General features: G+C 41.6%; 1 protein-coding gene across 1 annotated transcript in view; it reads right to left on the bottom strand.

Moving 5' to 3' along the window:
* LOC133903573 (enolase 2) overlaps positions 1 to 15,458 on the bottom strand; it is a 38,465-nt gene extending 23,007 nt beyond the window's left edge. Inside the window, exons 1-8 of the mRNA XM_062344993.1 lie at positions 15,290 to 15,458; positions 14,586 to 14,649; positions 13,925 to 13,989; positions 13,131 to 13,178; positions 12,925 to 13,011; positions 12,729 to 12,809; positions 12,531 to 12,632; positions 12,367 to 12,447 (exon numbers count right to left, since the gene is read on the bottom strand). Coding sequence (XP_062200977.1) covers positions 12,367 to 12,447; positions 12,531 to 12,632; positions 12,729 to 12,809; positions 12,925 to 13,011; positions 13,131 to 13,178; positions 13,925 to 13,989; positions 14,586 to 14,649; positions 15,290 to 15,358 — 597 coding nt within the window. The 5' untranslated portion in view covers positions 15,359 to 15,458. The remainder of the gene's footprint in view (positions 1 to 12,366; positions 12,448 to 12,530; positions 12,633 to 12,728; positions 12,810 to 12,924; positions 13,012 to 13,130; positions 13,179 to 13,924; positions 13,990 to 14,585; positions 14,650 to 15,289) is intronic.
* Between the last annotated feature and the right edge of the window lie 10,590 nt (positions 15,459 to 26,048).

Here is a 26,048-nt window from a genome sequence, read left to right as displayed (position 1 = left end):
ATCATTTGGTCCAACTGAGTATGATGAGCAGCTCCTCAACTTCCCTTTGCAAGATAAGAGTGATTTTCGCCCTCCAAGTCGCCTAAGGAATTACGATCACCTGAATGAGCCCTGGCACAAGTGCTCACATGGCTATGACTGCGTTGTCCAGATGTACGATGGGAGCATTCATGGAGAGCATCGATTCTTCCGATGTCCTCTTGGGAGGGTGAGAACTATAACAACTTGAACGTCAATATCATTTTTTTTTGGACCAATGAAGATTGTGACTTTTACATTTTTTTTCATGTCTCAGACAACGACCACGACAACTGCCAATATACGAGATGGGTCGATCCTTCTGTTCTACAGCATATCTAAGATTACATCTACCACCTCTAAGACCATATCTTTGTCTTGCAGCAAGAGGTTGATGCTATTTCAAGTCTTCCTGTCATACACCTCGAGGATCCTATTCTATGCCTCGATCCATGGTGTCCCTGCCCGTGCCACAAAATGGATGATCCTCCTCCTCATACTTCTTAACTAACGCAATATGGTGGTGGGATGCCTATTGGGAGTCAAGATCCTCCTCGTAGTTCACTTTAAGTCAATACAATTAGTACGACTGTTATGAGGAGGGGGAAATGTCCTTGTTTCACTAAGTGTAGCCTACCTTCAATTCGTGGCAATTTACATTCTCTAAGGCATGTTAGGCAAAACTCTGGTATACCACTAGATGTATCGTACATACCATTGTAATTTAGTTCAAGCGTGTTTATTATGTGGCTTATGTAATGTTCACGGTATGAATCTTTGGTCAGAATATCAGTACTAACAATAACTTAGTATGTAAAAGATAATATGATACTGATAATAAGATAGTAGTGATAACATAGTACAATACAGTAGCACAACCATAAGAAGAAAGTAGGAAGATAGGGTAGTACAAATAGGCTAACTAAAGTCATCACTAGAGTGAAACCTAAAGCGGCCCCGCTTGGGGACAACCCCTGGTCTCACCCGGTCTAGGAGCCTTGCAGCCCTGTGCTCTAACGTGGTGAGCTGAGTACGTAAGTGGGTCAAGTGGAACAATTGGCCGCATAGGCCGTCTAGGGGGAGTGAAAGTGCATCTAGCTCTTAAGTGTGATTTTGGTAATTAATAACAATACCTATGTACTAACAATATTATTGAGTTTGTTAGTAAGTTGTTCCATAGATTATGCATAGATGAGATATATGCATCAAGATGAATGAGCTCTTAGTGATGCTCATAAGAAGAAAGAAAGCTCATATAAGATTGGCGATAAGCATGAATGCTAAGTTACTTATGGAGATCAAGTAACCAAAGGTATACCATTATCAATAGAGTTTTATGGACTAACCCATGTGCTTTGTGCTTGAGAGTGAGTTGGGGTTAGGATCCATAAGAAGACATAAATTGAATTAAAATCATATATGTCAAGAGTGAAAAACAAGAGTGGACTCCATGTATGATAAAGTGAATTCTTTGAAGATGTCAAATACAAAGTGGTTTTTCTATGGCAAGACGAAGAAGGGCAAGAAAGACATGACTACGATGGACTATCCGTGGTGAAGGGTAAGCAAATAGCTTAGCATCGAAGGACCAAGACGGTGGTAAAGAGCAAGTAAAGGCTTTGCGCCTATACCGTGCGAGGTCATGTGAAGTTACCGGCGATTCACAAAAATCACATGAAAAATCAAGAAATGAAGTGAATACGATATAAAAGTTGGCAACTCTCAAGGTTTGAAAGAAAGAAGCGGTACTTGAAGGTATTCAAAGGCTCAAAGTGGTCCAAACGAGTTTTACTTTTGAATGTGAGTATATATATGCCACACTATTAAGAGGGATGCAACGTGAGCTAATTGTCGTGTCTTAGTGCTCAAGAGTTTCTAAACAACCCAAAGTGAGAGTTCACTTTAAGAATTTGGTGCGGAAAGTGTGAAAGTGTCCAAATTGGCTTTTGGAGTGTTCCTAGTTTGATAAAATGTGTTTGGGGTCATGATTTCAGTTGGGATGTGTAGTCCTCTGAATAAGCTTCCCGTAGAGTCCAAAATCATCGAAATCGGACATCGAAATCAAAAGTTATCACCGTTTTCAAAGGGTCGGCTATGATGAAATCAGACACTCAGGGCTGACCCGGTTACTCTGGGTTGTCTGGAGTCTCCGGGGTTAGCTCCGAGTCGGGTGGTCTGTTAGGGACTAAGTGTTTTACTCAGATAGTCCAAGTTGACCCAAAGACTCCCGGTTATGATAGTTGTCCAGACCCTCCGAGTTGTACTCCGACTAGGGCTCTCGATTATGCTTTCTAATGCTAATCCGAAGACTCTGGGTTGACCTGGATACTCCAGGTCAGTACAAAAAGTTGTATAACGTCTAATTTTTGGGGGAAGGGCATAAATAACCCATCACCCCAGCCTTTGTTTGCTACTGCTTTGGCATGAAAAAAAAACTTCTAGAGCAAAAAGAACTCCCTCTCACTTCAATCTAGTATGTGATTTGAGAAGAAAAGTGTGTTGGGTTGATAGATTGAAATATTGAGTGCAAGTGAGCTAAATCCCATCTTGAGCACTCGAGTTCATCGGCAAGAAGTTCGTGAAGCATTTGTTACTCTTGGGGATTCAATCCCCTAGTTAGCTAGGCATCGCCGGTGAGCACCTAAGGTTGTAGTGTGCCGCAAAAAGTTTTTTAAGGCTTCTATTTCACCTTCGGAAGGGAAGAAATCAAAAGTGTAAACTCACGCTCAAGTGTGACCGAGCTTGGAGAGGAAAAGGGTTTAGAGAGACCCGACTCAAGTGTGATTGAACCTCTCAATAGAGACATAGAAAACTCTAGAGGTGTTCGAACTTCAGGAAACAAATCTTGTGTCTCCTCTCTTGTTTCCTTGTTCTTGAGTTCTTAATCAATATTTATACATATTATTCGATCTACTTGCTCGTATGAAATTGGTTGTAGGTTCTTCGTGGATCTACTTGGAATCATCATTTTGAATACACGACTTTATTTGGTTTGAGCTAGAACTCTTTAGGTGTCCTTTAATTTCAGTTTCGAGTTCATTCTCTGCTGAACCCGAAGGTTCCGAGTATAGCATAGAAATTCCAGATATTGTATAATCAGATATGAACCCAGAGTATCTGGGTCAACCCGGAGTATCCAGTGAACAATGTTTTTAGGATTTTCAACTTAGAGCTTTCTTGCATATCTTTTGCTAGTTTTGAATAATCTTTGTCACCCTAGGATTGTAACTTTTACACTTATTTAGGGTGATTGTGCACTAGTTGAATCTAGCATATTTAGGATTTTCACTTGTGAAAAATCCATTAGTTTATTTTTCACTGCAAGTTTAGACCAACGGTAAAAGGGGATTAGTTTTTGTAAAAATGCCTATTCACCCCCCTCCCCCCCCCCCCTCTATGCGACATCATTGTTCTTTCAAGGCGGGTGGCATTGCGCAATCATCCTATATTGGTTGTGCCCTTATGTCTGGTGCCCTAGGTAACTGTGAAGGCCTGAGCTCCACAGGGCCGAAGATGTGCTCATAGCTAGACACCTGAGAACCGTCACTGATCATCTGCTCCAAGTACTCTATCAACGCTTGTACATCCCCGAGATATGGGATCTCTGCATGTGGTGTAAGGAAGAAAGCATTTTAACAACAACGAAGATTGAAATGTGTAAGAAGTACATAGTCCACAAGTGTTTGCGGTACCTGAGCTAGGGGCACGAGCTGAGGAAGGACTGGGCTCTGTAACCGAAGGTTTGGACGAGATGTAGTAAGGGTCACCTAAGCTACTGAAAGACGGTCTTGATGAGTTGCCGCCATAGTTTTGGTCACCTACTGAAAGTGCATCTAGGCCCCTTATGTGGGTTTTGGATAATTGATGATAAATGATTAAGGGACTAATGTGCTTATTAAAATTATGAGCATGTTTTAGTCCCATTGGAGAAGTTAAACGATGTTGGTGTCCCTCAAAAAGAAAAAAGAAGCGACATGAAGTTACTCATTAGGTTTAAGTTGTTTTTATTCTCGAACTTGAGTTTAGAAATGTTGTACTATCAAGAGGGATACATTTAGGTTGACTTGAAGAGGTCTCAGTGCTCAAATGACTCTTTTAGACCAAATATGAGAGACATAACCACTCCACGGACATTGGAAAGGTCTTAGTGTTTGTTTGCACCTGGAGTGTCCGGGTAGACCCGGAGTGTCCAGGTTGCCGGAACCACCGGGTAAGGCTCCGACCAAGGGTGCTCAAGTAAAACCTAAGTACTGACTCTGGAGTCTCCGGGTTGACTCGGATACTCTAGATTCTAGTAAGTGGCCCGGAGTCCCTGGGTTAGACTCTGAGTCAAGCTCTCTGTTTGGGCTTGAGTGCCCAACCCAGAGTCTCCAGGTTGACCCAGATACTCCGGGTTACAGTGAAGGTCTGGACCCTACAGATAGGGCTTTGGACAGAGGTCTCTGTGGCACTTTCGAAGGCCAACTTGGATACTCCGGGTGAACCCGGAGACTCCAGGTCGGCTAGTTTTTAGGGGTTGTGTTTAAATACTGCTGAACCAACTTGAAACAAAAGACTTCATAGCCTCTTTAGAGCCCACCCACTCCTCTAGTGCATTAACTTTAGCAAGGATTTGAGAGTTTGGGTTGGAAAGCAAGATTGAGTGCTAGTGAGCTTAAATCCATCTTTTGAGCACTTGAGTTCATCGTCAAGTCGTCGACTCGCATTCGTTACTCTTGGAGCTCCGAGCTCCTAGATGGTTAGACATCATTCGGAGAGCACCCAAGCTTGCGGGGTGCCCCGGGAAGTTTATGAATGTCATCTTCACCTCCACAAGGGAAGAGGAAGGTTGAGTAAGCCCTGAGCTCGATCTTTGTAATCACTTGGTGAGGATAAGGGTTGAGAGAGACTTGACTTTTTGTGATTACCTCAATGGAGACATATGATTGTTGGATCCGAACTTTGGGAAACAAATACTTGTCTTCTTTAATTTCTTGAATACTTTCTTGTTCTAGTTGATCTTTTAGGAGGTTTTCCCTAATCTTCTTGTTTGTGAGTTTGTGACCACAGATGATTGTTTAAAAGAAGCTCATACATTAATTGGAACATGTGGTAACTCATAGACTCAACTAGATTTGCTTAAAATTCATAGTTTTCGATTTCCTGTTATTTTCGGACTATCCGGGTTCACCCAGAGTATCCGGATCCTATACAAGCCGGAGTCTCTGTATTGACCCGAATGTCCAGACTCTGTAATCCGCTGTGAAGTTTTAAATTTCAGGAAACACCTATTCACCCTCCTCTAGGCGACATCACGTACATTCACCTGCACTGATGAAAGACGGCCTAGACGTGCTATCGTCGTACTAGTGTTCACCCACATTGGTGAAAGACGGGACGAGCTATTGTTGTAGTAATGGTCACCCACGCCAGTGAAAGATAGCCTCAACGAGCTGGTGCCATAGTAGGGGTCACTGGCACCAGTGAAAGATGGCCTCACCAAGCCATCGCCGTAGGAGGGGTCACATGTGCTAGTGATAGATGGCCTCGATGGCTCAGCGGTGTATATCAAACATACCGACGACTCAGGTGGAGCAGTGAACATGGCAGAGGGGAGTGGTGGGCAAGTAGTAGGCGCATGAGGTTCCGTCAAAACATCCACTGAGGACCTATAGCTGGCAATCCTAATGACCTTCTAGACCTTTCGATATATCCTGTTGAATGCCCCACTCAACTCGTTCCTAGGGGATGTCTAGCCCACTGTCCAACCACTCACGGTTAGTCTGTGCCTCAACCCCTATCTGGTGCTAGGCTGTCTCTCTAGACAACGGCCCCAAAACCGTCTGAAGAACTCCTCGCACCATGTCACGCCTATGTCCCTCGTGCCAACTGCAGTGCCTGTGCAAGGCAGACCTAGCAGGAGAGAGACGTCCTCAAGCATGGGTGCCATCTTGCCGAACAGGAGGTAGAAGGCATGCATCTTGGGCTGCCACCTGTCAACAAGGGCTGCCAGAAGGGCCCTGTGGAAGCTGAAGTGCCTCACCGAATCTACGCCCCTAGCATCGTGTCCACCTCCACAATCCTGCACATCGGGAGAAGCCCAGCACCATGCAACCTACAAATGAACTATATTGGGAGAAGTCTTTTGAAAAGAAGATGTACAAGAGGACAGAGGAAAGTGTTGCAAACCTCAGGATCCACCGATCATCAAGCTTCATGAGCTTGTTTGGAACATGGGGTCATAGTACCAGGAGCTTCTCAGCCTGCACGACGGTCAAGTACGAGCGGTGCCTAACATTGAGCTGAGAGTCAAGCAAGTCTAGGTGCGCTTGAGCCACACCTGCAAGTTGAAAGCTTAACTGAACTTTGTTAAGTAAAACAAATAAAAATTAACGAATAAGAGTGTAACATATGACATGACAGAGGAAAGTGATGCAAACATATGTTAACATAATCCTATACAGACATACCACATTACATAACGTACTAAAAAATTACAAACACAACTTAACATAGTCTCGTACAACGTAACACATTACAACATAACTAATAATAATAGTCCCCCGACAAGAAATACAAACTACAATGTTCGATACACGAATAGTGCTCACACCATGAATTACAAAATAAAACAAACTCAATTAGTTGACGAAGCCTATGATCGATTAGCACGAGGATGTTTCCCATATGTAGTTGAGCCCGAATGACCTACTTCAGCGAGGTTGGCACCTGGCACACCAAAATGTGGTATGTTTCGTTGCATTTGTTACACAATCACACGACGTCCGACTTATGCTTCATCCTTGTCATTATGGATCCTCATCGTCCTACATCATCCCTTCTTCTGCTTCATCTTGTCCGGATCAAGGATGAACACTTTGTCCGGCCCAGGGTCCTTTGTGAATGAACCAGCTATCCTGAGACCATATAGCTCATGGTTCCATGTGCCGAAGAGAGCTCTCTTCTTAAAGTAGTCAAATATATACCTTCGAGTCCTCATGTCCGCATAGCAGATAAAACAATCACATGTGAGCATGGCTTGTACAGTAGCATTAGTTTGAAGCAACTACAAATGCACCTATCATCGAATAGGGTAGACTCTTTAATAACTCTCTAACACTTGCCCCCTTCATGCCTTTGCCCATGCACATAATTTCATATCTATGATGTGTAGTATCCATGGGCTTCACCCAGTAAATCTTTGTCTTCTCCCTCTTGTTTGCCATGTACTAAGTGATCTTCATCCCATATATCCCACAATCATCATTTAGTGCCGGTAGAGCTAATGCATAATGGTCCATGAAGTACTTGTAGGTTACTTGAAGAATGAACTCTATAATCCCAACTAGAGAATGCCCCTCACGCTTTTCATAACCTAGTTTTACACCTTTGCTAAATCTGTAATCATAATTCAATATCTAGCCCCATTGGTGTCGTAAAGTAGAATCCACTTCTCATTCGGCTTATCCTCAATCCACTTGCTGAATGACTTGGTAGATGACCCGGTCTTCCTCATCATTTCTTCATGTTCCGTTAGCAGGGCTTAGAGAGGAATGGGTAAGTCTTCCAATCCCCTCACTGGCCTCCATGCACGCTCTTATGTTTACATCTTAGTCAACTCATCTAATGTCTTCCACAAGGCATCAAACTTCTGCTGCTAGTTCTGATAACATAACCTCTTAAACATATTCATGAGGTTCTTGTTCTTGAATTGCCGGAAGAAGTTAGCATCCAAATACCTCATGCACCACCTAATATGCAAATCTGGCCACACAGAACCTATGATGCCATCATCCATACCATTCTGCAGTTTCTGAATTGCCTTAGAGCATCACTATATGTTGGTCATATATAATGCACACATCTGGTCGAACACCCATAATTATCATCCTAATACGATACATAAACCAATACTGACTGCTAGTGTTCTCACCCTCCGCAAATGCAATGGCCAACAAAAACACTTAGTTGTTTCCATCAACCCTAATAGCAGTTAGTATCTGACCCTTATACATGCCGGTAAGGAAAGTCTCGTCGATGCAAAGGATAGGGCGACAATGCTCGAAAGCTTTAATACATGATCTGAAGGAAAAGAAAGTACGCTTCATGACGAACTTGCTAGGTTGAGCCACCAATGGGTACTTATCAATGTTACAATAAGTCATAGGGTTCCTACGAGCAATGGTCTGAAGCAACCGTGACAAATTATCATATGATGCTTTGTAGGTCCCGAATCTCATCTCAATTGCCTTCTTCTTCGCGATCCAAGCCTTGTTGTAGCTGATAGTGTACTGGTACTGCTCCTCAATTGCCCTAATTATGGATCCTGGTTCATAGTTCTGGATGTTCACAATCTGAGCATACATGACATTGGCAACAAAGCTTGATGTCAGGTTCCTATGGTTCAGCTCAAGTTCATCAAGCGTGCAATTGTGGTCCACCAAAATTTACAACTCCCAATAGTCAACCCACTTTCCCTTAAATGCATGCACCCACCACGGTCAACAATCATTCAAGCACTTCACATCATACTCCTTTCTGGACTTCACAACAACAAACTGCCTTTGAAGCAATGTCGCTTATTTAATCACAGCATCCTTCATGGCTTGGCTAGTAGGGTACCTAACCCTCTGGGTCACCTCATTCTGAGTATACCCTCATGCACATGATTCCCTTCATTCATCACTAGGTTGTTAAAATTTGGATTGTTCCTGTCCGTAGGGACATGAACATCGTTCTCATCATTCGACATGTAATATTCAGGAGCTTCTTTAGCCTCCCAATCATCCTACTCACTCTGTTCAATTAAACCAGGGATGTGTTCCTCCTCATCTACCTCATCGGTAGGTTCAATCAAAATAGCCAATGACTACCCAACATCCGATTCACCAACCACTTCCACTATCTCATCACCCACCTCCTCTCCTCCACATACCCTTCACCCTACATCTCTCCAACTCCCTCCTTGTTCTTCCATTGCACAAGAAACATAGGTTGCTAACCTTATCAACTATATCATATAGGTACCTCCTCCAAACATGGTTTTTTCAAAGCGGGTACACCTCCTAATACACACCATCAGTCCTACGATTGTCCATAATGGTAATAGTCATATCTTGAACCTCGAGGTCTATTTTGAAACCCCGCATTAATTAGTCGTACAAATATCCTACACTCTTATGTATTGATCTCGATATACCCTTCTCCATTGACTCAAACACTAAAATCACTACCTCTTCCGGACCATAAAAAATATCAATATCCCCACAAAAATCCTAAATTGTCATTTATCCAACATACTTGCCAACTATCGACAAAAAAAACTCTAATGTTATTTTGGGTACTGATAACTATATTCACTACAATTACAACAACAGAACGTAAAAACACATATGTAAACCTACTCTGCAAATCTACATCTAACAGTGCAATAATCCTGAAAAAACTAGGTCCAATATTTACTCTACATTGCTAAAAAAATTTAGATCTAACAATACTACATCTAATATCACTAAATCCTACATTTATTTACCTAGGTTATATCTAAACTTACATCTCATTACTGAATTATGTCTAAACCCTAGATCTAATTCTAAATCTATATCTAAATAGTAGATCTAATTGCTAATCTATATCTAAAGCTAGATCTATATTCTAAACTACGCATAAACCAAGTGGTTTGTAAAAAAAAAGCAAAGGAATCAAATTTACCTTGGATTTCAGTAGGGCTTGCCACTTCATTCTCCCTAGACTCTCCTGTTTTCTCCTCTCTGCTCTCTCTTCTTTGAGCACCAGCAGAAACAAATGAACAGAGTGAGAGAACTCGGGCCAATACGCTGTTAGCGTCACCGTACGCCCAAACCCACCGAGAAAGGTGTCGCATATTGAAATAGTGATATCTTTGATGTCACTCATCCAACAAGCAACACATCATCCTAGCAGCTAACTCAATGCAGTTATTTAATTCAATGTTATTTGACCGTGAATCCTACAAGATGTCGTATGTTAGATAGACAACGTCTTACTATCAACCTTACAACAAACGATGAAAGGTTATATATGTATTTTTTTTTTAAAATGGGTGTCTGATTTTGCAAATATATTAAAAAAAATCCTACCTTGGGATCGTAAAGTCCACAAACGACTAAAGCAAGGTTTCAATTAGACGGAACATCGTGAGACTTTCAATGGACAGTCGCCGGCAAGGTTAGTGGAGGAGGTTGGGTTTTAGGGTTCCAGAGGCCGCCAGGTGCGACAGCCGAACCAGCGGTGGTGGCTGACGAGGCAGGTAGGCAGCGCAAGAAGAATCATTAGGAAGATGACAAGCTTGACAACCCGATTTGGAGAGCGAAGCATAAGCTGACCAGCAAAGCATGCCGGCTCCATTCAAATCCAAAACAAACAGCTGAACAGCCATCTCTATATTATGATGGATCTTGTTCGGGCATAATCGCACACGCTCAACACCACCAAAATTGGAGCAAGTTTGGCTACATGTCCGACTCACATTACATCTGAGAATTTATTGCTCGACCATAACAACTTTACTAAGTTGGACCCAGAAGTTAAATATGGAGGTCGCCGTAACCTGTTTTCACAAAACTAACAAAAGCAGCGTCCAATTTCCAGCATCCCGCTTAGTAGGGCTCCACAGGTGCACGGAACTTGGCTCCCGCGTAGACAGCAGCTGCCCCAAGCTCTTCCTCGATCCTAAGAAGCTGTTCCAACAAAATAAACAACATGAGTAACTGAACAAAATTTCTGGAGCGGCATTGAAGTTACTACACAGGAACAAGAATTCAAGTTGCCATTTGAAGAACCCATGCCTAAGAATAAATGACGGTACAAAAAGATGCCATTTGCAATACAACAAGACTTGCCTGGTTGTACTTGGCAAGACGTTCTGATCGGCAGGGCGCTCCGGTCTTGATCTGGCCCTGTTACATAAAAAAGATATAGATAAGTATTATCATTAAAACTAAATTAGTGTTGCTGAGATCTTGGTAAGCACAACAGGAGTTGTATTGAGGATAACAATTGTCTAACATCTTTTCATTAAATAGCTATGCCCAGATTCTATCTTACCGTGGCCAACCCAACTGCCAAATCAGCAATGAATGTATCCTCGGTCTCACCGCTACAAAAACCCAACAAATTAAACATCAGAAATGGTACCAAGCCAACATCCGGGAAGAAGATTGATGCAGCAACGTGCTATATGCATACCTCCTGTGACTGGTCATCACACCCCAGCCAGCATGCTTTGACATCTTCACTGCCTCGATACTCTCAGTTACGGATCCAATTTGGTTAACCTAGAAAATAAAAATAAAAAGCATATTCACATGTCAGACAAAGTGCTAAGACTGAATGCATAGAACAGATTCAACAGAAAAAACAGTGGATATGGTAAACACCTTGAGCAGAAGAGCATTGCACGACTTCTCCTTGATAGCCTTTGCAACCCTCTGCAAAATCATATGGGTGTATGAATAACTAAAAACTGCCCACAGAAAGTATCACCGTCTCACAACAAAATAAAACAAGATACTTACAGTGGGGTTGGTGACCAGAAGGTCATCACCAACAATCTGCACTTGCTCTCCAATTTCTTCAGTCATCTTGGCATAGTGAACCCAATCATCCTGATCAAATGGATCCTCAATCGAGACAATGGGGTATTCGCTCACAAATGACTTGTATACATTCTTCAAGCTATTGCCAGATATCTTCTGTGAACCATCATTATTCTGGAATGACAAGAGATATAAATACAAATGGAAACAGGTCCAACAAAGTTAATTAAGTTGTTGACAGAAGAGAAACAGTGGGTACCTCCTCCTTGAAGTTGAGGTCATAGGTTTTGTCCTTGTCATTGTAGAACTCGGAAGCAGCGACATCCATTCCAATGACAACCTAACAATTAGATAATAACAAAGATCAACTGCTCAGAAATTTCACAATTGAACACAAAGTGAGTAGTATACTAGTTCAAGCAAACAAACCTTGCCGGTGTATCCAGCCTTCTCAATCGCAGTCTTGAGGAGCTCAAGTCCTTCCTTGTTCTCCTATAAATCAGGAAAGGGAAACAAATTAAAACCTATGACTTTCCAATAGTGGACATATAGAACAAGAATTGTTCCCAGATTCTTAATAGCTCCGAGACATCTTGAAGGAAAAAAAATCTCACACGTCAATAATCAGGAACAAACCTGAATGTTCGGAGCAAAACCACCTTCATCACCGACATTGGTGGCATCTTGCCCATACTTCTTCTTGATAACAGACTACACAGGATAAAAAAAGCTACATGTAATTTGAAGTTTCCCAAGCAACCAAACAATGAGAAGCAAAAGATAACAGAATTACCTTCAAGTTGTGGTAAACTTCAACACCCATCTTCATAGCCTCCTTGAATGAGGCAGCTCCAGTAGGAAGGATCATGAACTCCTGTGTACATGTATAGGGCATAAGTAACATTTTGCACAAACCAAAACAAGACGAAATGTGAAAATCTAGGTTCAGGGCATTGCCTGCATAGCAAGCTTGTTTCCAGCATGGGAACCACCATTGATGACATTGAATGCGGGGACAGGCAAAACTAATTGCTTGTTGCCAGCAAGGTTGGCAATGTGCTGCAACAAAGAACATGTTCAAATTCATAACAAAAATGAATAGTTAGAAGTACAACAGATTAAGAATTTAACATAGCTAGTTCACAAGCTATGCACCTGGTACAGAGGAATTTTCTTGATGATAGCTCCTGCTTTGCAAACAGCTAGTGACACAGCCAGGATCGCGTTAGCACCAAGCTGAATATATCAAATAATAAATCAAAAAATCAACTTGTTAGACACCAATTCTGCAAATGGAACATGATAATGATTTTGCATACAATGGTACAAACACAGATGTATTATGTAATACCTTTTGCTTGCACCATCCCCATTCATTTTTAGTCCCATCAAGCTGCTGAACCATAAAGTTATCAATCTCAGTCTGTGCCGTAGGGTCCTGCAGAACAAACAGAACAAGCAATGAGCATTCTATTTAATCTCATATAACAATGAGCATTCTACTTAATCTCATATAACAATTAACAACATAACAAAGGGGGAGCTGGGTGGACAAACCTTGCCAATTATTGCAGGTCCAATGATAGAGTTGACATTGTTAACAGCCTGAGACATAACAACAAAAGAATGTAAATGTGTAAATAATAAATAAATTAAATATCCAAATAATATTTCGTCCGTCAAATGATTGCAGTAGCAGATATCAAAACATTTGGCTGCAAGTGTGGCTGATGTTCCACAATCTATTAAATTGAATGTTGTGATGTCACAAATTTAGCAGGTTGGTTCCTATAGTTAAGAATTAAGTAATAAACAAGCCATATTTGAGTTTGCTTCACCATTGACCTAGAGTAACTTCTCCATACCAAGTGTGCAGAGAAGACACAGTAACAATGGCAAGATATAACAACACTACTCTGCAACAAGGAACACACACAAGGAAAAGACATCCTAGTTGACAAAATTGGAAAAACAATGTCCAAATTGGTACACAGAAAACACAATTATACAGCAAAAGGAAGCATTGTGGATTAGATGAAACCACAACGTTAATACTAACATATTTTCAAACAAACGAGAAGTCTGAAAGCTGCAAAGCATACGGCTGGCAAAACAAGACAGTACAGGTAAGCTAAGGTATAAAACGGGGACCAAGGGCCACCTGTTACATCACCAGATAATATCTCATAAAAAATACTGAAGATACACATATGAAAGTAAAAACACAAATTTACAGCGACATGAAAGAGAAGAAAATACTTCACTACCTATTAAGGTTTATGCAGCTCAGAAGAACGCTACAACCAAAATCATTCAAATTAAAGTAATGGCATGCAAGCTTTAAGGCAAACCTTGGAAACTCCTTTGCCCAAGTAGTCAGATCCGCCATCCCTCAACTCCAGAGCTTCATAAACACCTGTGAATAGGATAGAGTCATGCCGGTCAGCTTCTACACAGCACAGGATACACCTTCAATAACAATCACAAGAGCAATATTTATTCACTATCTGTACAGAAATCTATTACATATATTAAAAGGCCAAGAGTTGGAGTAATTCTAGAGGTGAAGGTACTGTAGCTACTGTTCGTATGGGTCTCATATGTGCACGGACATATATATGGATTCGTATGCATATGCTTATATGTATATGTATACATGTATACATATATATACATATACATATGTATAAGTATGTACGTATACATAACTTTTTTGCGAAATTCCAGAAAATAGCGAAAGTAATAATAGTTATATTGATAAATCGGCTGAAGTAATCTAAAATGCAGAGGAAAATATCTAAAACTCAAAAAAATATGAAACAAATTTAGTTAGGTTCATATTAATGTCGTCTACATGTTAAAAGTACATGTTTTTCCCATAATTAAATGAATTTGTTAAATATCGATAAATTCATAAATAAATATTAAGATGCCCAAAATTGGTGAACCCAAAACTTTTACTAGGCGCGCCAATCCACCTAGTAAAGACAGAATGTTAACAAAATCACACACCAGTTGATGCACCGCTGGGAACAGCCGCCCTTGCAAAGGTTCCATCTGAGCAGCACACATCAACCTGAAGCACACAAAACGAAATTAGCTAACCTGCTTTCACGGCTACAAAACAGAAAACCTAAAACGGCCAGATGTACCACCAATCAGCAGATCAATCAAATAACAAAATCCTAATAATATGGCATCCCAGACTACAAGTGCAAATTATATGCTTGGCTTTGAAGGGAAATGGCCATAGTGATCCACAAACACTGTGAATAAAATGAAATCAACAATAATTAAAGCAAGACCTAACGATTTGTTCCCTAATAAACGGATGTAAAATACTGCAAACCTAACCATCCAACGGAGTCAACCAAATTAACACGAAAATATCCTAAAAGTTGCATTAAATAAAAAGGAAGAAACCAACCAAAAATGTTAAACATCTCCTTAACGGCCAACGACTCCAGATCCTACCCGCCGACGCAAAACCCTAAAAAAGTCAAAACCCTACAGGATACAGCCCATTCCTCGATTCCCAAAAATCCCCCAAACGACGCCCACAACCCAAACTACCTCGCTCAGACGACGCAAACAACCAACCAACCAACACTCGCCCCATCACCACACGAGATCGCTGGAAGCGAAGCACCGCCGCTCCAAACCCAGATCGGAACAGAGACAGGGGGAGAGGGAGAGAGAGACCGGCTAGCCCGTACCTCGACGGTGGGGTTCCCGCGGCTGTCGAAGATCTGGCGCGCCTTCACGGACTGGATCGTCGCCGCCATCGCCGAAGCTTCCAGAAGAACCCTAGATCGAGGGGAGCGGAGGAGACGATGCGGGGCGCAGGTGGGCTGCTTGGATTGGACCAATGGCCAGCGCTGGGCGCCTTGTTATAGCTGGACGGACGGTGATGAGCAGCTGGTTACTACGCGCACATCGAATCAACGGATGGGGAAATGTTACTGGTCACTGTATATGGGCCCAACAAGAATGTGCGTGTGGACTGGCCGACATGGAGGCGTCTCGAGCTGCCATGTGGAAATTTCGAAACCTGTGGGCGTGAACCAGCCGCCGGGCGCACACGAGATGGCGGCTCCCGGCCGTTGGATTTGGAAAATGTCTGGTGGCGCACGTTTACTGGTGCGCAAAGTGTTAAGCTTTTTCTCTCAAGGAAATGGACCAAGCGCTGGAGGTTTCATTGTTTCTCTATTTTTGTAGCAGGAGCCAATGTATTTTTTCCTTCTTTTTCTCACCATTCACATCTATACTCTAACTATGACAGATTCGATCGATTTTCACTTTTTATTTAAGTTAATTTAAAAGTTACCATACAAAATTAGATCATATTTTTGCTTCTAAAAATACTTTTAATATTTTATTATTTATCTTTTATACCTATACCTCTGTCTTCCATACCTATACTTTCAATGTTTCATGTGACATATCCATGGCAAGTAAAAAAATCTTATTTTCACATTTGTAAAATGGTAGCTAGTAGACATATGCATTTGGTGTTGAAGTACCCCCATCCAACGCCTTCCGATCGAATCCAACGCTTATTTGCACGTTCTGCATGACTGCATCCTGTCTTTCTTTCTATTCATTTATGAAAATAATCAATCATGTTCTTATATGAAAATAATAATTATATTCACGTCAGGGTTCACAAATGTGACGGGTCGAAATGTGACCCCACATATTCTCGAAATACATGGAATTTGAGTGAAAAATTGAAAAATTCAAACAAATTCTTGCGGTCAAACCCAATTAATCAAGGCAAAAAATGCTCAAATCAGACTCTCAAAATGCGACCGGTTTTCTCAATAATTCGACTGATTTTGTCGATATTCGATCACATTTCAATCAATGTCGAAAACCACTCGAATTCTTCGAAAACTGTTCGATTTTCCCTATTTATCGAGAGTATTTCTCGAATTTCAATGAAGTTCAAAAAACCAAAAAAAAATAGCTCAACCATTTTTAGAAAAGCCTAAAAACAGAAGCCCGACAAACAGGTCCTCAATCGAACTAGTGTTCCGTCGAGCACTGCCCCTAGCCCTGGCCAAGTCCCTCCCACATCGTCGCACCGAAAGGGAGTTCTGTGGTCACTTTGACCACCTTCTTCACTCAGTCTCGGACCACTACGCCGCCGCCATGTGGAAAATCTGTTGGCGCCTATCACGCCCGATCTTCTCCTCCCCTCCTTAATCTCTCCCTCTCTTTGTCTCTATCTGTTATGTAGGACCCAGTTGTCATCTACATCCTCCTCCCCGCCGTTTCCTCCTCCTCAGCCGCTCGCCCGTCTATGTTTCCTTCGATTTTGTGCGATAGTAATGGAAGGAGGCCACGATTGTTTGGAAATCGACACTGCATTGAAGAAGGCAATCGCGCCAGTTCGTTTCCGTGATGGAAAGTGGACGAAATCAAGGAAATCAGGTCTCTTTCTGCCCGCTTGTTTCAAAGCCGCCAATTGATTCAATTCTCCATCTCCTCTCTATAAAACCTCAATTGGTCCCTTGGCTGAGCATTTTCGCACTCCATCACACCCAATTTTGCAATCCTCATTGAGTTTCCTCAAACCGTGAGCCCTAGCACCGTCGCTAAACCTTTTTTGGACCCTGCCGCCGTCGCTGAGTCGCGCAGAGCCTTCCCGATGCTGTCCAAGCCTCCACCGATGCTCTCCGTCCGTGCGTCAATGTCCTCGATTGTTCGCCATCAAGCTCTGACCTTCGCTCGCAACTCCGTAGGCCGCCGAAGCTTGTCGTTGAAGCCCCGCCGTCATCGAGCCTTCCCAGTCTTCCCCGACGCCCAACATGCCGTCAAACGGAGTCGCCGCACCCTCTACTTCCTCTTCCGCCGCTCGTCGACATCATCTAACCACCGCAGCACCATCTCCACCGTCTCCGCCCACCACTTTGCTTCCCAACCGAGGTTCCAACCACCTCTAAACAAAGCTAACTGCAATTACAGTTCCCACCACTGTGATCCACCAATTCCAACCCCGCAGAACCACCCAACTAATCATGTGAGGAGTCCATACCGCTCATGACCGTGAGCGTGGCTGATATATCAGTTTTCACTCTGCAAAGGTCGTACACTTTACCTACAAGATGTGTCCTCCTTTTTACCCATGTCGATCAAACACTTACACACTTCTGAGGTGTGCGGCCAGGATTCCACTGCAAAGCCTTTCCAACGCCTCTCTCAGCACATAATGACCCGTTGAGGTTTTACCGTCCTACATAAGTGGAGTACACCTCCACCCCAGAAGCCCCTTCTTGCACCTTACGGTTCTAAGGGCCTGTTTGTTTCAGCTAGAGATTCTGAAAAGCAGCTTATAAAAGCTGGATTGTGAAAAGCTGGATTGTGAAAAGCTTTTAGACCGTAGATTCTAAAAAAATTTAATAGACAGTTTAGTAAAATGGACTTTCACAATTTATCAAAAGCTGAGGAAAACCAGCTTCTCAGATTCTCACAATCCAACCAGCAGATTTTAAAAAGCTATAACCAAAAGCTGCCTGTTTGTTTCAGCTTCGGATTATAAAAGCTGAAAGCCAGAATCCGAAGCTGAAACAAACAGGGCCTAAGAAGTACACCCTTCCATCTCCGTACCACCAAGTGATCTTCACAATGCTGAGAGAAAAGCGAATTACTGGGCTAGGCCCGTCCCATACCGGGATTGTGGTTATACTGTTTTCATGGGTGATCGCTCCACGAACCGATCCTTCACATGGTCTGGACAAATATCCGAAAGCCCACAATTCTGCCTGGAACACATCCACATGCCAACCAACATGCCAACTTGCCCAAACCCTACTATCTTAGGCTAAGCACTTTTACCGAGGTTCATTAATATCAACATAATTCGACTGTGCTACCCATGAGTAAGAATAACTAAGCACATTCTATCCAACATGAAAACCAATCTACGGTTACAAGGAAGATTAAGGAAAAACTAGTAAACCCTAACAATGGGGTATCATGTTGACGAGCATGCAATTTGTAAAACAAAATTTTATAAAAGTAGGCGCAAAATGTTCAAGGGCACTTGCCTTCTTCGATGAGTTGCTCGAAATCTCCGAAATCTTGATCCTGGATGTTCTTGAATGCTTCCGGAACAAACTCCTCTACAGGCGAGCAAACAGCATCACTAAGAACAAACACTAAATAAAGAAAACACATAAAACGAAAATTGGAACAAGCTAGGGCACAAAAACAGGAAGATTTGGGCACAAGAACCGCCTAAATCGGACCAACGAAGCAAAAACTACGGTCAGACGAAATTCTAAACGACTAAAAATGACAAAAACTATTTTCTGGAATTAAACCTAATTTTTAAGAAGCCTAAAACATTTATTTATAATTTTGCAGAATCATTTTATAGCATAGAAATGATTAAAACAATTTTATGGAATTTATTTATATTTTTCTAGAAATAAACTAATTTTGATATGCATAATTTATCCTATTAAAGAACTCATTTATAAACATTATCATAATTAATATATATTTTCTAAACCATTCTCCAAATTATAAATTTATTCTAATATTTTTCAATAATTTTTAGACTAGAAAAACATCAGAGCTAAAACATTTATAAACATTTATCTAAACTATTTTCTATTTTCTGGAATTTTTCTATTAAAGAAAACTTATTTTCGAAATATTCGGATTAGCGCGAATTATTTTCTAACAGGAAAATCAAATTACTTCACAATCGTTGACGTCATCTGCTGACTAGGCCGCTGACTCGACTAAAAAGCGCTGACTGGACTAGGCACGTCAGACACGGACACGGACACATACATGTGTAGGATCAAGAACACCGACTAGAGGGGGGTGAATAGGTGGTTTCAAAAACTAATTATTAAACTATCGAGAAAACTTACGGAACAAACTAAAGAACACTTAGAACAAGAATGAAAGACAACTAAGAGTTATGTTGAGGTTTACAATCCTAGAGTGACATGCATCAATTCACAAACTAAGAAGATAAATTGCTTAAAGTAAATAGCAAGAAGGTAAAATACTCAAAGATAACACAAGAGATTTTTCCCGTAGTATTGGTGATTTGCCGATCACCCCTAATCCACGTTGAGATGAGTTCTAGCTTCAATCTGCTTTTCTATCAAGTATTCAAATCTCTCACGAGAAAAGACTCACACCGAGCAACTTGACCTTAAGTCGGAATTGAATAAGAACTACTCAATACCTCTATTCCACTAGCGATGCACTTTACCGCTCCGGCAAGGTATGCTCAAACCTCTCACAATTACCACCGTGGCTCCTTCACAATCTTCTTAAAGGGCTCAACGGTGCCACAACCTCCGAGCCATCTAGGAGGCAACAATCTCCAAGAGTAATAAACCGATGACGCTTGCTTGAAGGATCAGTATTGTCTAATTGCTCAAACTTTTGGAATTATGCACTAGATGCTCTCAAACCTCTCAAAGATGCAACACTAAACCAAGAGAGGGAGAGGAGAAAGGCAAGAGCTCCAAGTATGTGTATTGAATGGCTAGAGTGCAAGAGGGGCCTCAAAGGACCAACCAATGCTCTATTTATACTCTTCCCCTCATAAATTAGTCGTTACAGGAGTTCTGACAACTCTGCGCGGCTGGCGGTCAGACCGCAGGCAACACGGTGGTCAGACCGCCAGCCCCAAAACCTTCTACACGCACACGGTTAGACCGGCAAAGCTACTTCGGTCAGACTCTTGTGCACTTGACGGTCAGATCAACTGATACGGCGGTCAGACTGCCACTAGACCAAAGGCACAAGAACTCTCTGAGTTGGGGCGGTCAGACCATGACGAGCTCCCGGTCAGACCGGCACTAAAAGGAACTGTATTGCTTATACAACGGTCAGACCGGCTTGAGGCCCGGTCAGACCGCCAACACTTAGCAGCTTCAAAAACAACCCTTTCTAAAGAAGTTTCTCTCAAACTTAATTGATTTATTTTAACTCTATATGAAATACAAGTTTGAGCAAGTTTGGCACTATAGAAACCTCAAGTAAACATACATCAACCTCTCTTAATAGTACGGTATTTATCCTATAAATCCGGTTATTTTTCTTCTCTAATCTTTTTTGACCGGCAAAATAAAATTGCCCCAACATATATCTTTGCCTTGAGCTAGCCTTTCTTATTCCTTTCACTTACGCATTCTTCTCGCTCTGCAACATCTTCGTGACTAAACCTTTTATAACTCAATCAAACAAGTTAGTCCACAAAGACATATTGTTATTAATTACCAAAACTCAAATTAGGGGCCTAGATGCTTTCAACGTGGCTGCTGACTAGACTAGGCTGACTCGGCGCGAGATTTATTAAATCGAAGTTGTTGATCTCGGATCAGACGGCTGAGATTAACCAACGCGAAGGGGTACATTGCTTCTAATATACGCCACAGAATGATGATCCAACGGATGTTCAATGTTTCAATCGGATGTTCCGATTTATGTAAATTACTAGGTATTATAAAACCCAAAACAAATCGGATGTTCCGTTACAAAGATCGGATATTCCGATATTTTATCGGATGTTCCGATACAAGGATTGGATATTCCGATATATAGAAAATTTCAGAAATTATGTAGAATAAGGAATCTAACACAATGATGAAGAATATGAATTTAAAGTATTGTGATAGAGAGTTACATTCATAGAGTGATATTGGATAGATAAACATATAATTTCATATAACTTGGCTCTTTAATCAATTAGATAAATATTTAAGCAATTTGTCAAGTATCTAATGTCCTCCATTTCACCTATTGATCATTTTTGAGATTTTTGATCCCTAACATTGTTGGGTACTAAAACATTAGTCACAATAGGCTTGGTAACCCAAGTGGCCTTTTTATTCTTCAAGCCAAATTGGTACTAATTAATTTGGCAAATACATTGCCAATTTCATCATTTCTAAGCGAATATTTTTTATTGACAACAGGAGGCTTAGAATGAGTACCTTGAGGACACGATGAAGATAAATGTCCCTTCTTATGACATGTGTAGCATATTTTGCTACCTAGCCTCTTCACTTGAGGCTTCTCACCTTGATGATTATTTGTTTGATCCCTTTGCCTGTGTGATCTTGAAATAGCTTGGATCATCTTCTTTTGTAGTTTGTTATCTTGATGAGAACTTCCTTGATCTCTTGATGATGAAATAGCTTCTTCCTCATAGACCTTTTGTCTTGTTGTTCCTTGATCAAGGATCTCTTCTTCTTTTTCAAATGGCAATCCAAACATGATGATCCTCTTTCTTTCGCTTGAAGCAAGTGATAAGTGCGATGATCTTCTTTTGACCTTGGCCCTTCTTTTTAGTATTGTTGGACTTTTTCTATTTGTTGGAATTGAATCCAAGTTCACTTTTATCCTTTGGATACCTTTGGTCAACTAGCATCTCATCAAGAGTAGTCTTCCCTTTGAAACACCAAGTCAAATCTTTCTTCAAAGTATTGACTTTATCCTTAAGCTCCTTTATTTCCCCTACAATGTTAGTTTCACAAATATAACTAGAGGAGATAATTTTGTTAGAACAACAAGGAATAATATGCGATTCATCATTGGTTATAGAATTTGCATTAAATAAATCGCTAGGACTAGCACATGTTAAATCTACATTATGCAAAGAATGTGTGCTAATATCCACATGAGGTTCATATGATTTTATCTTTGTGAGAATTACCTCGTGAGCTATTTCTAGCTCGGTATGAGAAGCTACAAGACTTTCATAAGTACACAAATCTCATCATTGTTTTCTTGTAGTTACACATATTTGCTAGTTAGCTTTTCAAGTTGAGCTCTTAGCTCAATTTTCTTTCTTTTTCCATAGATGCTACACAAGAGATATAGTTAGAAGCATAAGCATTGTCAATAGGAGAAATAGTGAATTTTTCCTTAGATAAAGTATTACAATTAGTACATGGCATATCTAAATCCACTCGAGGCATAGTATCTAATTTATCAATCAAAGAAATATATTTAACTTTAAGATCCCCATAAAGATTGGATAAAGAATTATGGGATTCTTTAAGTTTTTCATACTTCTTATCTAAGGCCTTATGTTCTTCTATTTTCTCAATGAGGAATTCCTCTTGCCTCTCAAGGTCTTTCTCTTGACCTTCTATTATGCTCATGGGTTTGATTATTTTGGGCATATCTTTTTTGTCCAAAAGATAAAACCCAAACTTATCACTATCACTAGTATTAAAAGTAGCATTAACATTATTAACCCCACTTACTAATTTCTATTTACCTTTTGCCATTAGGCACATAGGGGCATTGGTGTGAGCGGATGAGCACCTTGGAGAAGTGAACGCTTCACTTCCAAGTTGAGGACAATCCAAACTATAATATCCATATTGGCGATATGTATATCAAATCTTGTTTGTTCTTGATCTTCTCTTAGGTGGACCTCTCTTCTTGATTTTCCTTAAGGCCTTTCCACCTCAGCTTTGTCTCAAGTAAGATTCTATTTCCTTCAAAATATTAGTCTAACAAATACTAATAGAAATAGATGCATTACAATGAGGACAAAGAATCATGTCATCGTAATATATAGACAAATTTGCACTTGATGATATGCAAGTGTTAACAATACTAGTAGATATAGAAATTTCATTGCAAGTGTTGTTAAAGTCCAAAGGAAGAATTGAACACTTACTAATCTCACTCACAATTTCATTACTTTGCATGGATTTATCAATTGGTGAGGTGATGACAAAGTGACACCCTCTTGGACAAAAGAGAAAGTCATTTAATGCTCTTCATGATGTGATGATGAAGTAGAGCACTCTCCAAATGACACCTCCGATAGAAGATCTTTCTCATCCCATTTTGGCTTGCCATATCTTTCCTTAAGTGTTGTCCAAATGAGATGTGCATCTTCAAGAGGCATGATCATTTCAAATACATCTTCGCTCAAGGCATTGAATAAAGCATTAGTAGCTTGAGCACTGAGATGTATGAATTTCTCTTCCTCATCGAATGATATGAATTTATCACTATAAGGAGAAATGCTCACATCTATAACTCGCTCTATTTGAGGACCCAAAGTCTTAAAAATATTAAGCATGCGAGTACTCCACTCAAAGTAATTTGAGCCATCTAATACGAGTGGTTCTATGTGCACTCACCATCGTTCTCGCGGATCTTCAACCGTGCAAGCCACTCTTCCTCCGAGAGGAGCAAGCGGCCCTGCTTGTCCACGATGGGTGTAGGCATCAGCTTGCGGCACTGTTCCATGGCCCGAAGATGCCCTGTCACCTCCTCCACCGAGATTGTGTTAGCGTCAAGAAGCATCTTGATGGAGATTGCAACCTGCGAGAGATGCTCTGGGGCAACTTGTAGCATCTTCTTTACAATCTCATGTCCGTGACATTGCCATCGAGGATGCAGATGTTGTTCGCGAGCTCGGTGATCCGGAGTGAGAAGTCATCGACAGTTTCATTGTCCTTGAAGGAGATCTTGCCAAATTCCTTGCATAGCTACTGTGCATTGGCATTGCACATACGTTGTACGCCAATATGCACCGTCTTCACCGCCTCCCACGGCGATCGCGCCATCCACTTGACCGCGAGCGACCCGAGAATCTCGGGCAGCACGGCGCGCAGAATCGCCGCTAGCATGAGCCGGCCCTCGCGATACTCGATGATCTCACCTTGCTCCAACTCGACCGCCTATAGAGCCCTTGCGCTTGCAGGTTCACGCGCATCAACAACGACCACTCCTGGTAGTTGGTGCGCATGAGCATCGAGTACTACATGAAGGCGCTGGTCTCCTTGACGACGTGCTCGACGATGATCTCACCACCACGGTGCCCGTGGCGCGGCATGGGTGAATGTGAGATACGGCGGCGACGCAGCGACGAAGGCGATTGTCCGCCGTTCGGTGCCAAATGCGCAGACATTGTTGCCCGGGGTCGTAACCACTCTAGTACAAAATGTCATAGTTAACCGGTGATTCCTCGCCGCTGGCAAACTCCTGCAAACTCACATCCATTGCAAACTGGTGTCCGAGTCTGTAGTGTTCACATAATGGAAACACAAGTTTTTGGCCCTGCAAACTGGCTTCTTTTCGGATTATGTTTAACGACTATTTAAAGGAAATCAACTAGCTAAACAAAGCAACCAACTTGCCTATATGCGCGGCACGCACGCATGACGATCGCTCCATCCCACGACCGTGAACTCCGTGCATGACTCAGACGCACTCCCACATGAACTCGCATGCGTCGAGCGCAAGCTACAACAACTAACGGCCATGCTTGACATGCTACAGACTGAAAGCAAAACAAATAAACATGATAACAAACCGGTGAACACGCTTGGAGTATGACAACATGGCGCTCCTGAGCAACATCAAGACGAAGTATGACCACTTTTGCTATGGCAAGTTCGAGCTTTGCATTGCCGATCTTGGTAGGTGCCCATTTTTTCAGTTCTTTATCCAGTCTACTAAGCTTGATGTGCATGATTTTGAGTCGGTCCATGGCTAAGACATGCTTGTCCATGACGTCGAGACGGCCTCCTGAAAGCCGGGCATGTGAACCCAGTAGCTCTCGAACCTGAAGCAGTGGCACTTTTCGGTGTCAAATTGGCCTTGAAGGAGAAGTGGGCAATGATCTGAGATGAGGGTGGGTAGGGAGTGTAGAAAGCACGTTGGGAATTAGCTCCCAATCCGTTGAGCAGAAGATGCGGTCTATGCGAGTGTGGGTTGGATTTTCTTTTTCGTTGGACCAAGTGAACTTGTGGCCATTAAAACTGATTTTCTTGAGGCTGAGGTCGTCAAGGACGGATTTGAAGGAATTCAGGAGATGTGAAATAGCTCAAAGACATATCCTTAGTGCGCATACCTACTGTTATGTTTTTTCCTGCTTAGGTAGATAGATTTAGTTCGCCTTCTAGTATTCAAGTTTGTTCTGAAATCTGTTACCATATAGCCTAAGAAATGTCTTTTGCACTATCATATAGATGGCAGGGACCCCAACGGCTACGTCGGTTGCATGTGGTCTATATGTGGCCTCCATGATCAGGTTGGTGTCTCTGGTTTACTTCAAAGCAACATGCAGAAAACCTTTACCAATGCTTTTCACGAGCATGGAAATAGATTATTAATCACATTCTTGAAGCTTACGTGTAATTTTTCACACTTATACATTCAGGGTTGGAAGGAGCGGGACGTATTTGGAAAGATACGTTACACGAATTACGCTGGCTGCAAGAGAGAATTTAACGTTGATGCTTAACATTTCTTATGTTAAGAGATTAGTTGCTCAGTCCAAGAAGAGGAAAGCTGAGGAATCTACGAATTCAGAAGCCAAGCATGCCAAAGCCTGAGGCAGCATTCAAGATAGTAACAACAGTTCAGTATGTTTAAAACTTAGATATTCGAATCAGGGTAGGGGAGTAATGATGTGTTTATATGAACACAGAAGAACATGCTAAGTAGAGATAAGAGATCAAAGCA

This window comes from Phragmites australis, chromosome 21, assembly GCF_958298935.1.
Source record: "Phragmites australis chromosome 21, lpPhrAust1.1, whole genome shotgun sequence".
Taxonomy (NCBI): Eukaryota; Viridiplantae; Streptophyta; class Magnoliopsida; order Poales; family Poaceae; genus Phragmites; species Phragmites australis.
The sequence above is the reverse complement of the archived record's forward strand: the minus strand, read 5'-3'. Positions and strand labels throughout refer to the sequence as shown.